Source organism: Lutzomyia longipalpis, chromosome 1 (assembly GCF_024334085.1).
Source record: "Lutzomyia longipalpis isolate SR_M1_2022 chromosome 1, ASM2433408v1".
Lineage (NCBI taxonomy): Eukaryota > Metazoa > Arthropoda > Insecta > Diptera > Psychodidae > Lutzomyia > Lutzomyia longipalpis.
Window position 1 is genome coordinate 50,111,658 of NC_074707.1, and position 14,006 is coordinate 50,125,663.

At 33.9% G+C, this 14,006-nt stretch overlaps 1 protein-coding gene across 15 annotated transcripts in view; it reads right to left on the reverse strand.

The window, feature by feature from the left end:
- Positions 1–14,006, reverse strand: part of LOC129788153 (myosin-10) — a 41,951-nt gene that overhangs the window by 16,130 nt on the left and 11,815 nt on the right. For 2 of the 15 annotated variants that reach the window (XM_055824193.1, XM_055824189.1), the window contains exons 3-12: positions 12,557–12,728; positions 11,378–11,587; positions 11,148–11,303; positions 10,831–11,072; positions 10,600–10,749; positions 9,909–9,999; positions 9,226–9,281; positions 1,668–1,757; positions 1,447–1,524; positions 833–928 (exon numbers count right to left, since the gene is read on the reverse strand). In XM_055824193.1, the coding sequence (XP_055680168.1) occupies positions 833–928; positions 1,447–1,524; positions 1,668–1,757; positions 9,226–9,281; positions 9,909–9,999; positions 10,600–10,749; positions 10,831–11,072; positions 11,148–11,303; positions 11,378–11,587; positions 12,557–12,698 (1,311 nt within the window). In that variant the 5' untranslated portion in view covers positions 12,699–12,728. Of the gene's footprint in view, positions 1–832; positions 1,001–1,446; positions 1,525–1,667; positions 1,758–9,225; positions 9,285–9,902; positions 10,000–10,599; positions 10,750–10,830; positions 11,073–11,132; positions 11,304–11,377; positions 11,588–12,556; positions 12,729–14,006 lie in introns of all 15 variants that reach the window. The other 13 variants (XM_055824194.1, XM_055824191.1, XM_055824198.1 and 10 more) reach the window with 10 other exon arrangements.

A 14,006-nucleotide genomic window follows, 5' to 3' on the forward strand; every position in this document is an offset into this window, starting at 1 on the left:
AGAAGTTTTAGTGGTTTGATAATGAATTAATTAGAAGTTAGTTATAATATTAATTTAATTAACTTTTCTTTGAAGATTTAAACATTTAACAAACATTATTGAACTCCAAAGAAGTCTCCAAAGATTAGAATTCTCTCTCAAACGAAAGGTATTGATTTTTGCAAAAATCTTGCAATTTTTTGTATTTTCTATTTATATTTCTCACTAAATTATCTTCTCTGAGAACATTGTGGGTTAGAAAGAACCAGAGTTTCGTGAGAATGTTAATAGCTGCAAAATAGCAATGAGAAAAGGAACTTACACGGAAATTCATGAGAAATTTCTTCACTTGAAACCACCTGTGTTCACTCCTTGTCACGAAATGCAATTTTTTTTCGGGGCGAACACGAGATTTTTCTATTCTAAAAATTAATAAAATTCCACTAAAACACTTCACCAAGACCCTTTCCTTTTCCCTTCCACCCACGCAGAAGATCAGTACGGGGTTTTATTCCTCCTGGGTATTTATATTATCAAGCACTGGGAATAAATGTATGTAGTTACATACTTATGTATGGAGGTGGTGGAAGGCGTTAACCCTCGAGGAATCGAATGTAAATATTTCCCCACTTTCGATATAATATAATTTTTTTTTTCGTGCATGAAAGAAAATCGATCCCAATTGGACTTTCGTGGCACGAAAAGGTAAAGGAGCAGGAGGCACGGGGCCCAGGAGAAAAAAAAAAGAAAAGGAAAAAGGGAATGAAAATGGAATTACGATTAGGGAATAATATTCAATGAGTTTGAGAGCCTTGTGAAGGAATTGTATTATATGTAGGTAAATATTTCTCACCTTTCGCTGGAGGACATTGATTTTTCTGTCCTTAATATCCATGTGATCCTTGAGCTCGGCCAGTTCATTTGTCGATCGATTACGTTCCTGAACAGCCTGTAAAGCGTTTTGAGTTTTTTTCTCGATTAAACGATTTTTTTCTTCTAAACGAGCACGAAGTTCTTCAACCTAATGACAAAAGTGCAATTATTCTAATTTTAAAGCGCATCCGTTTTCACCTTTTACTTTAATTATTATTTCTTATTTTTGTTCATTATCTCATGGGGGGATTTGGGGTTTTTTTTATCTACTTTCTTTCACTTTCTACTTTTGCTTGTTTGTGGGAGGAGAAGAAGAAAAAAATTCATTTAGAAAAATCTTATTATACAATGTAGGTATTATGTATAGGTAAAAAATGGTTAATTTTGTTTTAATATAATCGCATCAATTTTTTGTCATTTGATATTTTTTGCATGACTTTTTATTTTATTTTTGGGTAATGCAAAAAATGGGAATTTGATGAGAGTTACAATTCTATACAATCAATATGGAAGGATGATGGGATGAATGAAGAAAATATGATATGAAGGAACAGAGATAGAGATGACAGAGAGTGTACCAAGGAATCAACTTACATCCGCTTGTAGCATATTATAGTGTTCTTCTTTGGCACAGAGAGACTCCTTGAGGACAGCAATGTGACGCTGATAGTCCTTTAAAGAGGTCAATTAATACATTTTGCCCACAAAGAAAATTATAAAATTCTATTTCACACTGTGAGGGATATTTTCTGTGATTGAGGGAGAGCCAATTTATGAGTCTCACTATGTAATTCTCCCTTCAGTCACCGAATTACCTGATGTTGCTCCTCCAGCGTCTTCATTTTTGCCGCCATTGCCATTATTTCTTGATCACGACGCTGTATTTCGAGTCGGAATTCGTCGAGCTTCAAAAAGATAAATACAAAAAGGATATAAAAGTGTGATTTTATGCTTAAATCAATATAAAATAATTATTCTCAAATATTTTTGTACAAATTTATATTAAAAGTAATGTTTAATGCTAGATAAATACGAACGAAAAGCATTCAAAAAATCTTCTTTATTGAAGAATCTTTTTGTTTTATTGCTAAAAAAATATTTTATGAGTACTTTTCGTGTCCTTTCTGATCCTTAATGCCCTTTAATCTAAATGTTCAGAAATCATTCGAAATTTAGAATAGAATATTTCACCAATAAAAAGAGATTAAGATGGAGCTGCATGGTACCAGGCGTCCCCAATGTTGTACAAAACTTTTATATTATTGCATTATTAGATGGAGACGCCTGTTTTCAATTTAGAATTATTCTACTAAATATTTTATTTAAATTTAGAAAGTATTTTATGAATACGTATTAAATTCAATGCTAAAGCTCTAAATTATGATTTTGACACAAAAAATATAATAAGGGGTATCGATTCTTGATAAATTTACTTCAGAGAAAATTTTAATATTAAATTTAAAGATTTATTGCACTTGAATGCTCATTAATTTGCTCACGAAATGTGTGTAAAAATTATATCAGTTTTGTAGCAGCATCTGGAGGATTTTCTTTTCGTTCCATCAGAACCAGAGGAATTAACTTTAATAATTAATTAAAGAACATTCCTTTATTGTATTGATTAATATTAAAGCAATTTTTTCCACCACTTTTGCTGCTTCTTAAAAACGATAAAATTTACTTTAATGTCTACCGATGATTAAAGTTTAATGAGAAGTCGTTGTGTAGCGTTGTACAATTGAAATTTTCATTGAGTTTCCATGAAAACAACCATTAAATTCCATGCAATTGCACTCCAACTATAAAGTCTAATAAAGTTTTGTTCACAGAAAGTTCCATTTAAATTTTTATACCTTACTCCCATACTCTATATATTACATTATAATATATATATTGAACCTCTCAACGCCCATTTTCCCGCTAAATATCTCACTCTCTCTCTAACTATATGGCGAACGTACGATAAAATCTCTACTAAGTCGATTTACAATAAATCGACAAAATGAAACTAAAATTCAAAAAGACATGCAAAAATTTTTTTTTCTATTTAACTTCGCTGGTTACACTCTCTATAACGTACATACCTACAATAGAGGAAATGTCTCTAAATTGTCATGCACTTTTTCTTTAAATTTTATTAACGATTTTTATTTTTATTATATTTTTTAAAAATTCTATAGAAATATTCCTTCTTTTCTTTTAAAGTCTATAAAGTTCCCACTAGAAAAATAATTGCAAAGATTCTCGCAAATTTCTTTTTATATTCTCCTTAAAGTTTTTTTTTAGGATTTGCGATGTTCTTTTTACAATTTCTCCAATGATTTTTCAAAGGAAAAATTATCGAGGAATTAACTTGTATGAAGAAAAATTCACGCAAAAAATGAATAGGTAAAAAATATTTTTATTTTATAACATCTACAGCATGCACAAATTTAAATAAAAGAAAGAATAAAAATTGAAAAAATCCTTTTAGATTTTCTTAAAATGAGGAAAATCTATTTTGGGGGTATTTTTATGTTTTTCTTTTTTTTTTTTTAATTTTGCAAACTCCTTTTTCATCGAAGCATACAAAATGTTTGAATGTCTTTTAAAATAAATGATGAAGCATGATCTATTATGTTTTATGGGGGAGGAAGGAGTGGGGTGTTGGATGAATTCGCGTTAATCCCAACTGGAAAGGGAACATTGCGGGTGATCTGCATTAAATTTTCTAATGCATTTCTAATTGACATCGATTGCAAAGAGAGTTCGTGATGAATGTGCGAAGACTTGGTAATGATGTGAAATGAGAAATGACGATGAGGGTGATGCAATGGGAGTGAAAATGAGAATGTTTTCGTATCTGCGCTGATTATTTGCATACAAAAAAAATGAAAAAAAATTATTTTTTATCCATGATTCATGTGATACTTCAAGATATTCCAGACACGCAATATTTTTTACGTTATTTTAAATTTCTTATTCGTGAATTTAAAAGAAAAATGTTGAAAATATTAAGTTTTTCATTTTTCCTTGATAAAGAAAAACTTTGCATAATTACTTCTTAAAATATTCACTGGGCAATTGAACAATATTGTAAACATTGCGTGCTTATCTGTGAAGCATCTTGATGCATGCATTTTTTTATCCAGAAATGCCAGGTAATTAATGAATACTGAATCACCTCCCCTTGTCTGCACCAATATCCCTCGCACATGTAAAGGTTTTAATTTCTCAAGTTCTTATCTATTGCATTTTTTTCTTCATTTTTTTAATACATTTTCCAATCAGTCTTTTCGGTTAGTTTTCATTTTAAATTTCATTTTTTTTTCATTTGCTCTACGTTAAAATGTGCAATTTATTACACACTATAAATTTACTTATTTGAGTAGGTTATTTTTTCATTAAATATTCTCAGGTCTTTTTGGCAGTTTCAATTAGGTCTTTTATGTCTTTTTTTTTCATCATTACGTAGGTTAAACACAAAAATGTCGTTGAGTTTACAGTCATTTTCACGAATGAAATTTAAATGCATTGTTTTCTGCTCTTCGGGGACATTCTAGAGTAAATAGTACAAAGCTCCACCACTCCCTCCGGAACTAGGCCATCATCATATAGGCAGTTCATTGATTTTACACAATGTTTATACATCAGGCACGGATTGGAGAATTAGTCTTTTAGTTTTCTAATGTTTTTTCTTTAAAGATTTTTATGTTTTTAGCTTGAATAACATTCGCAAAAGTCTTTAAATAATACCAGGAAATGTTCTGAAATAGATAGATAGAAATAGACTAGGGTTGACTACTGCTAACTCTTTAAAGACTAATTAAAAATTTTAATATAATTCTTTTATTAAATAAATAAATAAACGGATGATGGAAATTATATATTTTTGGCATTGAGGATAACTTGACACAAAATACAGTCTCACTGTCAAAAAACTTAATAGATTTTTCATGTTCCGTTTCATATTTATAATTAACTATTTATTTAAATATTAATTGACAAGAATTGTGATATTTGTACTCGCAATTAAATTATATTGACATTTATTTCTGGAGATTATGTAATAACTTTTCTCTGATAATTGATTTTCGTAATAAATATTTGCATAAAAAATTCAATTCGACCTGAAGAAGGAGACTATCGTCTACGAAATTCCTTTGAACAAAAAAGGAAAATAGAAGAGGAACTAAAACATTCCTTATTAAACTTTCACGATAAGCCTAAATTGATTGAAGTCAAACCATTATAAATTTTTCTAGAAGTTCTTCATAAATAATTAAGGCCAACATTCTATTCCGTGCCTGTGCATCATTGCTTCACCAACAGTAATGGGGTATCTTAGGGCGGGCTAAGGTAGATCCATTGGGCATATGGTGGGTGCTGTGTCGTTGAAGAGCATTAGGGATGCACCCCCGTATATGTAGGTAAGTTGTTACGGGTAAAAAAGTAATGCAAGGGGGGGTGCCTACGAATCAATTGAGAGTGTATCGACGTCGAACTTGAAACTTACTTGCCGTTTGGATTCGCCACCCCTGTCTAAATCTACCTTCGCATAGGGGTGGTGGTAGGTGTGCAGAGGGTAGGTGGAGGGCTGGGTGAGGTGCGAGGCTGAATAGGAGAAATGCGGATGAGTGGGTGGTGAGCGCGATAGGGCAGGGTAGGAGGCGTAGTGATGACGCGATGGGGAGGTGGATGTTAATATGCCGGCTGGCATGGTGTGTGGGGGTGATGCATGGTATGTGGATGGGCCACCGATATTGTAGGAGGGTTGGGTGTTACTGTAGACGGGTCTCGAGTAGAGGTAGCTCGGGGAGGGCTTTCGATTCCCAAATTGGGGTGCAGGAGGCACATGTGTGTCGAAGATGCCGCCGTATGGGGGTGATGTTGCGTAGATGTTGGGGTGAGAGTAAAAGTTCGAAGACATTGCGTGTGAGGTGTCGAGCCACGTGGGCATCGGATGCTCAACACCGCGCCCGTACAGCGTGGGGTAGCTACCGCCGCCGAAGGAGCCGCGTCGCGTGAGTGATGATGATCGCGATAGTGGTCGCCAGCTATCCGGGCACATTGTACTACTCTGCATTGTTGGTAGGGAGTAGTAGTCACCGGCGGCCATGCTCGGGAGGCCGCCGAAACTGTAACGACGCCGCGGTGGCGGCGATCCTGGACCAAAGGCCGAATTGTCATAGGCATACGGTGATTGGTAGTGGAGCGGCGATCCACCACTGCCGCTCCCGAGTGTTCCAGCTCCGGCACCCAAGGCGCCCCCGTACAAATGACCCAATACATCGGGTGGCATTGGCGGTGAACTGCCACTGGCTAAGTTGCATGTCAACATCTGAAATTTGGCATGGCCCAGAAAGAGAGAAGAGCACATTTTTGTCACCCAAAACTCAACTGAGCCGCAATTTTAGCTAAAAATGTGATTTTCTCGAACTCTTACGCGAACGGGGCCCCATTTTCTTTTCATTTCATTTTAAATGCTTTTTTATTTAATACAAAAATCTCTGTTCTTAGCCGATTTTTGCGCGTCAATAAAACTTTTTTTTTCGATAGAATTTTGTGGTGATGATAATGCTTAAAAAAATTAAAAAAAAAAAAAATAAAATGATTAATTTACTTTCAGATGAGTTATTTTTTAAAAGAATTACAATATAAAAAAAATGAGAAAAGTGCTGAAAATATTTCTTGGAAATTAATAAAGTTTTATAACTGTTTTTGAAATTCATCCTAATAATGATTCAATGTCGCTCAATCTTAATTAATATGAACGATTTAACGTTTTAAACTTAATCTAGAATTTTATTTACGTGTATGACATAGAACTTCAAAGCTTCCAGCTTTTCCTTCTTTTGCAAAATTTCAATGTATTCCATATAGAATTTTTCAAGAATAAATTTCCAAGAAATATTTCATTATAAAAAAAAATATGTATAAGAAAGAAAAAAAATGTTCTGAGAAATTTATAAAATTCCCCAATAAGTTTTCCGTGTTGCTGGAAAATTCTTTTCTTTATGTGAAACTAATTAGAAAGATGACAAAGAAACAAAGAAAGAAAATTAAAGTGTTAACGTGTTAAGTGTTATGTCGTTCTTTGCGTGGGAAAAGCAAGGGTTATTTTTCCCCATTTTACCTTTCTTCACGCCAACAAGGTGCCAATTATTTTTTTTTATATTAGGTATTCTCTTTAATTAATTTGGGAGCCATCGTTCTTGATAAGTTTCGTCAAAAATCTCTTGCTATGTGGGCCTTTTTGACGAAAGAATTATTTTCTTTCCGCAGTCTTCGAAATTTTTACTCTCACCCGCTTTCATTTTTTTTTTACATTAAAAAGTTTTTCTTTTTTCTTTTAAACATTAAACTATATGCGCAAACATGATGAAAGATGAGTTTGCTTTTCTTTTTTTTTTAATTTATTTTCACTTTTAATAAAAAACACATTTTTCAGTTTAAAATCTTGAGAGTTTTGGTACACAGAAAAACGAGAGAGAGAAAGAACAAAAAAATTGTGATAAAATTGAAAGGAGAGCGAGAGATATACTTATTATTAAGAATGAGAAAATAAAGAAGAAAAGTAAATGAAAAAAAAACGAATGTGGTGTACACTAAAACACACATTTATTTATTTTATGTGCCCAAAATCAATCATTTCGAATTCAAGACACTGCTTTTAAAGAATGCAATGCGTGGCGCAAATAATAATTCTTTCGCCAAAAATAAATAGTTGGATAAAAATAGTATAATTAAAATACATAACTTATTATTAAATATCATAATTATAGCTGCTAGCATAAAGGTTTGTTTTTTTTTCTTTCATTTATTTTGGACTAATCCAAATCTATCTTCTTTTATTTGCATCGGAAAATCACAAATGGAACTTTTATTAATAAGAAAATAAATCTTTTTTTTTTCCTCCAACAAAAAACTACTCCAAGATAAAGAAATCAAATTTGAATTGTAAAGAAAATTAATTGTGAAAAATGCATGATATTGAAATTAATTTTGCGTTGCTTTATCCTCGTTCTTTTCTTTTTCAGCTGACTGTGAAAAAATTCTTTATGAGAGTAAAAAAAAACGAATATTTATGCAGAATATAATAAAAAAGTGAACATAATCAAATAGCAGCGCAACTAATAAACACAAAAAGTCGTATACAGAAAAATAAATAGAAAAAGTGAAAGAATTATGGGCACACATAATAAATAAATTTTTCATCTGTTTTATCACACATAAAATTCTTTTTGTAGCACTTTTTTCCCATCCCATATCAATTATCATCTATGTTGGATATATAATTTCAATGTTTCCCCTCATGAGTGTGTGACTTTTTTTTATTAATATTTTTGTTGGTGGTGTTGTGTGGTTGTTTTTTGTGAGGGCATGCTTTATTGGAAAATTGTAGGTAATATATTATGTATATACTTAGGTGCTTTGATCATTATGTGTAAGAAACAAAAGCACAAAGTTATGCCAATATTTTTAGTCGAAAGTTTAATAAACTTCTGGCCCTCAATTTTAACCAATTTTCCAGGGATTTATTTAAAAATTATAAAAACCGAAAACTCAAAATTAAATAAAACATAATTGGCAGTAAACTTCCCTCATCATTTGCATGTTTCTTACACAAAGATGATAATTTTTAAATACATAATCACAAATGTTTATAGTATATGACAAAAGCTCTGAAAGCTTATTTTCCTTGAAAATTCAAAAAGAATGCGTATAAAAGGGAAATTCTTTTGTCCAGGAGGTAAAAGCCATTTCGCAGGAAGACTTGCGAGGAAATTAATTATGAGAAAGCACTTACAGGGAAGAAAAAATAAATGGAAGGTAGGACGCATTTCTCAGTTCCTTTGCATCTCATAAAATGTTGTAAGTACATAAAATATGTACAAGGGGAAAAATTGCAGTACATGACTTAATTAATGAGCAAATAGGAAAGAAATATTTGCTAAAGAGAGAAGAAGAAAGCATGGTGATGAGGAGGAATTTTAATATAAAAGGAAGTGCATCTAACAAGTTAAAGTCTTCTATTGTTAGAAAATCATTCTATGTCCTGCCTATAACCCAATTTTGTACTATCTTTCGTATCTTTTTCATCCTTTTGAAACATATTTTATACATAACAAAATACAAGCACTCTGTTTCACACAAGACACACACTCAGGATGTGCTTAACAGGTACATAAAAGAGATGGTTTAATTGAGTTAAAACTAGAGTATTTTGTGTCTTTAGATTGTTTAATAAAATCTGAGATTTTTCCCAAAAAATAAATTTAAAATTTGTGGATTTTTTCTCTTCTCTAAAGACATCCAACAAATTAACATTAAAAGTTTAGCAAATAAAATTTCGTTTTTTTAGGAGTTTTATTTAATTTGTAAAAGTGTTACCTGTTTCTGTGCCATCGCCTGCATTTGCTGGAACATTTGACGCTCCTCCTCTTTTCCTGCTTTCAGGGAATTTCCCCAAGAGCGCGAACAAAAAAAAATGTAAAGTAAAACTTTTAATGGCATTATTTGAGATTAAAATGGCAAAAGCGCATGCAGGGATGGTTTCATATCTATACTCCTACTAAATTTAGATGGAGATTTTGCAGCAAAATTTCTCACATTGTGAAAGCTTTTCCGTGCTTCCAATTTTCCCAGTTGATTGTTATTGCTTCGAGCATGATTTTCTCAAAAAATGAATTCTTCAGAAAGTTCCCTTTCAAGCTCAAAAGCTTTCCTTATTTTTTTTTGCTTTATAAAATATTAGAGAAAATAATCAAGGGTGGATGTTTTCATGTACTTGATGTACGGAATTTCCATCTGGACTTTTCCTCCTTTTCTCAAACGATAAAAATTCCCACAATCGTTTGAATTTAGTAAAAAACATTAAAAATTACTCCCAGGAGAATTTCTCAGAAGTTGGAAAATACTTAATTAAGAGGAATTTTCTCATCCACAGAGAATGTAACCATCCGACTCTTGAAAATGTAATATGTTTCTTATGGCAAATGAGAAGCAATTTTTAGTGAGACTGCACAATATTTCCAATTGATTTTTGGGAATTATTTCGATACACTTACCCATACCCTTGCTTTGAAGCATCTCCAACAATTTTTTGATGCTCTCATCTCGTGCTTGGAGTGTCTGTTTCTGGGTTTCAATTCGCAATTCGAGTTCCTTTTTTTTTAATTGTAACACAAAAAGAAGAAAAAGTTGAATAATTAATTGCTTTAATTGGTTTTTTGCAGTGATTTTTGAGTAAAAGACGTGGAATTTTAATAAATTTTAGGTTATGTGTCTTCTGACACAAAAAGTCTTGACATTTTAAGGGTCTTAAGTGCTTTAAGATTAAGCACAAGATTTCAGTTTAGATTAGAAATTGAATAAAGGATATTTTGATCTCAAAAAATCCCTAAAAAAGAAATATTCTCAATTCAAAAATTTCTGTTAATAACAAAATGGCCACCAGGACGCCAAGTCTAAAGCAAACTTACAAGACAAATAAGTATAGGTATAAATAAGCTATCTTGCTTGCTTTTACACCTTTTACAATAATTTCAAAACTAAAAGTTCTCCATTTAATAGACTTTTACCCCATTTTGCGTATAAACTTCCATATCCTTTTATCTCAATGGAAAAAAAAGAACTATTTTACTCCACTAAAACTATAACCATCATGAATGAAAGGTGGTGGCAAAACTTCCTCTTTACAAAAGCCCTTTAAGTGGAGAGGGGGGTTGGCATTTATAATTCAATCATTTATATATCTAACTATACCTTAATAGTGTCTCTGAGGATGGCAATTTCTCTCGTGAGATGCTCATTTTCCGCATAAAGTTGCTCCATTTGATTCTGCATCTCAATACTAGGCTGTCGCATTCGCATCCGAAGTTCCTCCTCCAGCTGTCGCACCAGCATTGCTTGTTTCTGTGAGTATAAAACAATTAAAATGCGAGGGAGTTGATATGCGAAGGATTTGGAATGTGTGCTAACTGCACAAAAACTCACCTGATTCTCATTGTTGAGTAACTTCAATTGATCATTTATGAGACTATATTTAGCACTCTCCTCCTTCCGTAGTGCGCGCTCCTTCTTCAATTCCGGCGACCAGAATGTCTTGATGCTGTGCATTGAGCTGCCGAGTTTCTGATTCGTCAGATCCAGCTCACGCTTTAGTTGCCCCAATTCACGCTGCAAGTCCGTATTTTGGTGCTGTAGATCCCCAATGTAGGAGCGATCGCTCGTGAGATCTGTTGGTACAGAGAAAGCTCAGTTTAATACAAAGGGGACTGGAAAAGGGGGGATTTTACTCAATATGCCCGGACTTTGTCTTGCCGATCGCCCATACAACTCATCCTCGAGGTAGAGTCCGCGCTCGAGGCTGCGATCACGCGAACGATCGCGTGGCTCACGGATGGGGATGAATTCACGATCATGCGGATCGACGAGTCCTCCCCTGTCCAGGGATTGATAGCGCGTGCCTAGAAAATTAATTCAATTTCCCCATTTCTCTCTTCCTTGCCATCACAGATCACACAGAATAAGCTGGACTTACGGGTGTAATCCATGGCGTGCGAAATAGGCGGCCGGCTGGCACTTCTGCTGCGATGGTGCCCACCGCCAGCCGGACTTGTGGGCTCATCCATATCGCGGTAGTATGGGCTGCCCATTGCTGCAACGGAATTGTGGTGATAAGTGGAAGATTCGGGACCGTAATTCATTGGGAGGTAGGAATTGCCGGAACGTGAAAAGCGTAAGTTTCGTCCTAAAAGTACAAATCAATAGTATGGCAAACTAAGAACAAAATCAACCAATTACACAAATACAACGTACATGGGCACAGTGTGGTAATTCAACAGTTAGATTATTGTCTTTCAAATTACAAATTTATTACTACAAATTTTGAGCGTTAGATGTCGCTTAATGCATTTGATGAGTTTTTAGTTAAGGCATCAACCAAAAAAATTATTTATTCCAAATTCAGCAAATTCAGATGCTAATTTACTTTTTCTACCTGAATTTTTGATTGATTTTGTAAAAAAAATTGAACGTTGATCCTAGAAAATAAAAAAGAAAATCTTTCGCTTTCTACTATTTCTGAACCCCTTATCTAAGACACATACCTAATTTTCTTAAGTAAATTATATTAAATCGATTAAATTATTTTAAAATGCTTTGGTATCCAATTTTATACCATCCTCTAATTTCTGAAATGTTGCATTGTGTAGAGTAAAAATTAGAAAACCAAATAAAATGTATTAAAATTTAATTAAACCCGGAAAACACACAGCGACATCTGTGAACGGCGTACATCCATTACTTTTATTCTTTAATTGATGTTTTATTTCATTTACTATCAATTTCATCTCCACTGTATTACCACACTGTGTCACAATAATAATAATAATAAAAATTTTAAGGGAGCAACTAAAGGAAAAATTACTGCATAGAGGTTTTCTTTTCGTATTGTCTGCACTCAAAAAAAATCCAGAGAATGAAGAAGAAAGAATTATAATGCGTAAATATTAAAAATTTAGAAAGATTCTGGAGAGTAATTTGAGTTTGAGAGCAACAAAATGTGAAGAGAAAATTAATAGGTATGCATGATGTGGGACGAATTTTTGGGGTTTGTTTGAGCGAATGGGTGGGCTTAGTGGGTGGGCACTATATTGGGAAGGAGGTGGATTGAGGGCTTTTTTCTTTTTGTGCATTTTATTGGGGTGAATTTTCTCACCTATTGGACTTCCTCTCGTGCCGTATTCCCGTGACGGTGAACGATCAACTGTCGGGAGTTCGGTGATGCGGCGGGCTGAACGGCCAGGACTTCGTGCGCCAGAACTGATGGCCGGTGCTGAAGTGTAGGCTTCTCGAGACATAATACACCGCGGAAAATCCGCGGTTTATTTCTGCAATGGAAAGAAAATTGATTTTAATGTCATGCAACAGCCTCGCTTCGATAAAAAAAATCCACAAATTGATGGCAATTTTCCCAAAAAAAAATCATTTTCCATTTCCACACAATTCGCCTCTCCACAACACTGTTAACCTAAATTCTTAGTGCGACAGATTCTTTTTTTTTTCTTGGCGATGTTTTACAAGATTTTCTGCCTTTGGCATCTTCCCATTCTTTCGATTTTCTTGTTCTCATGGTAAATGCGAATTTCTTGTAACGGACAATAATGTTCTTGGCAACATTTTAGAATTTTTCCAGGACAGGGTTATTTTCTTTTATTTTTCCCTCACTCTCGATTATTTGAAAAATCCATCAGCAAACATTCCAATAAAATTAGCTCTAGTTTAGATGACATTTTGTTGAGAAAAAATCTAATTTTGTGGGAAATTATTAATCTATCAGAAAGTTTCAAAAACATGCAGCATAATCATGTAAAAAGTATAAGTACTGGACAAATATAATTTTTGTAAAATCATCCTTACTTAATTTTTCATTTCAATGTTCTGGCACTATCTCATCTTTCGCATAGCTTCGTTGGTATATGTATGATAATGCTGTGAGAATGTCAGCATAACTAACATGACATGTTGCGGTAATAAGAAAGTCATTTTCGGTTCATTCCCATCATCCAATGCGCCGCATGAGTCATTGCAAGACAGCTCCATGTGCCTTGCAATGCATTCGGAATTGTGGGTGGTGGTGGGTGGGTGGATAAATGTGAATATGCACTAACTGTGCTTATGAAGGGAACTTCCACAGTACAAAGGTATGGGGGTATGGGTGGGTGTGACAAAGAAGGAGGCTGACAGGAAGGGGATGTTTTTGCAAAACGGGTCATCAGCCACACGACTGAGCATTATTGCACCCGGCATTAGGTCGGGGGGTGTGAAAAGAAAATTCTCTGCACCCTCATATCGCGTAGGATAATCTCTTCAGGAAGACACACGGTGTTGCTTTACTTGACTGCACTGCACACCTCCTCTCCTCCGACTCTTTTGTCATCCCTCCTGGCACAAACAAATAATCTTCAAGTCACGTTGCTACCGTGAATTGGAGTTGCACTTCTCATTTTTCACTTTAATACATAACATACCTACATACTATGCTCCTCATTTCGCCTACATAACAGCTCATTTGCTGCAACAATCAGCGGACAATGCGCTCCGTGTCTTCATGAATTCATTCAACAATGCCACCACCACCCTTTACTGAAATTCAAATTACACCCTTT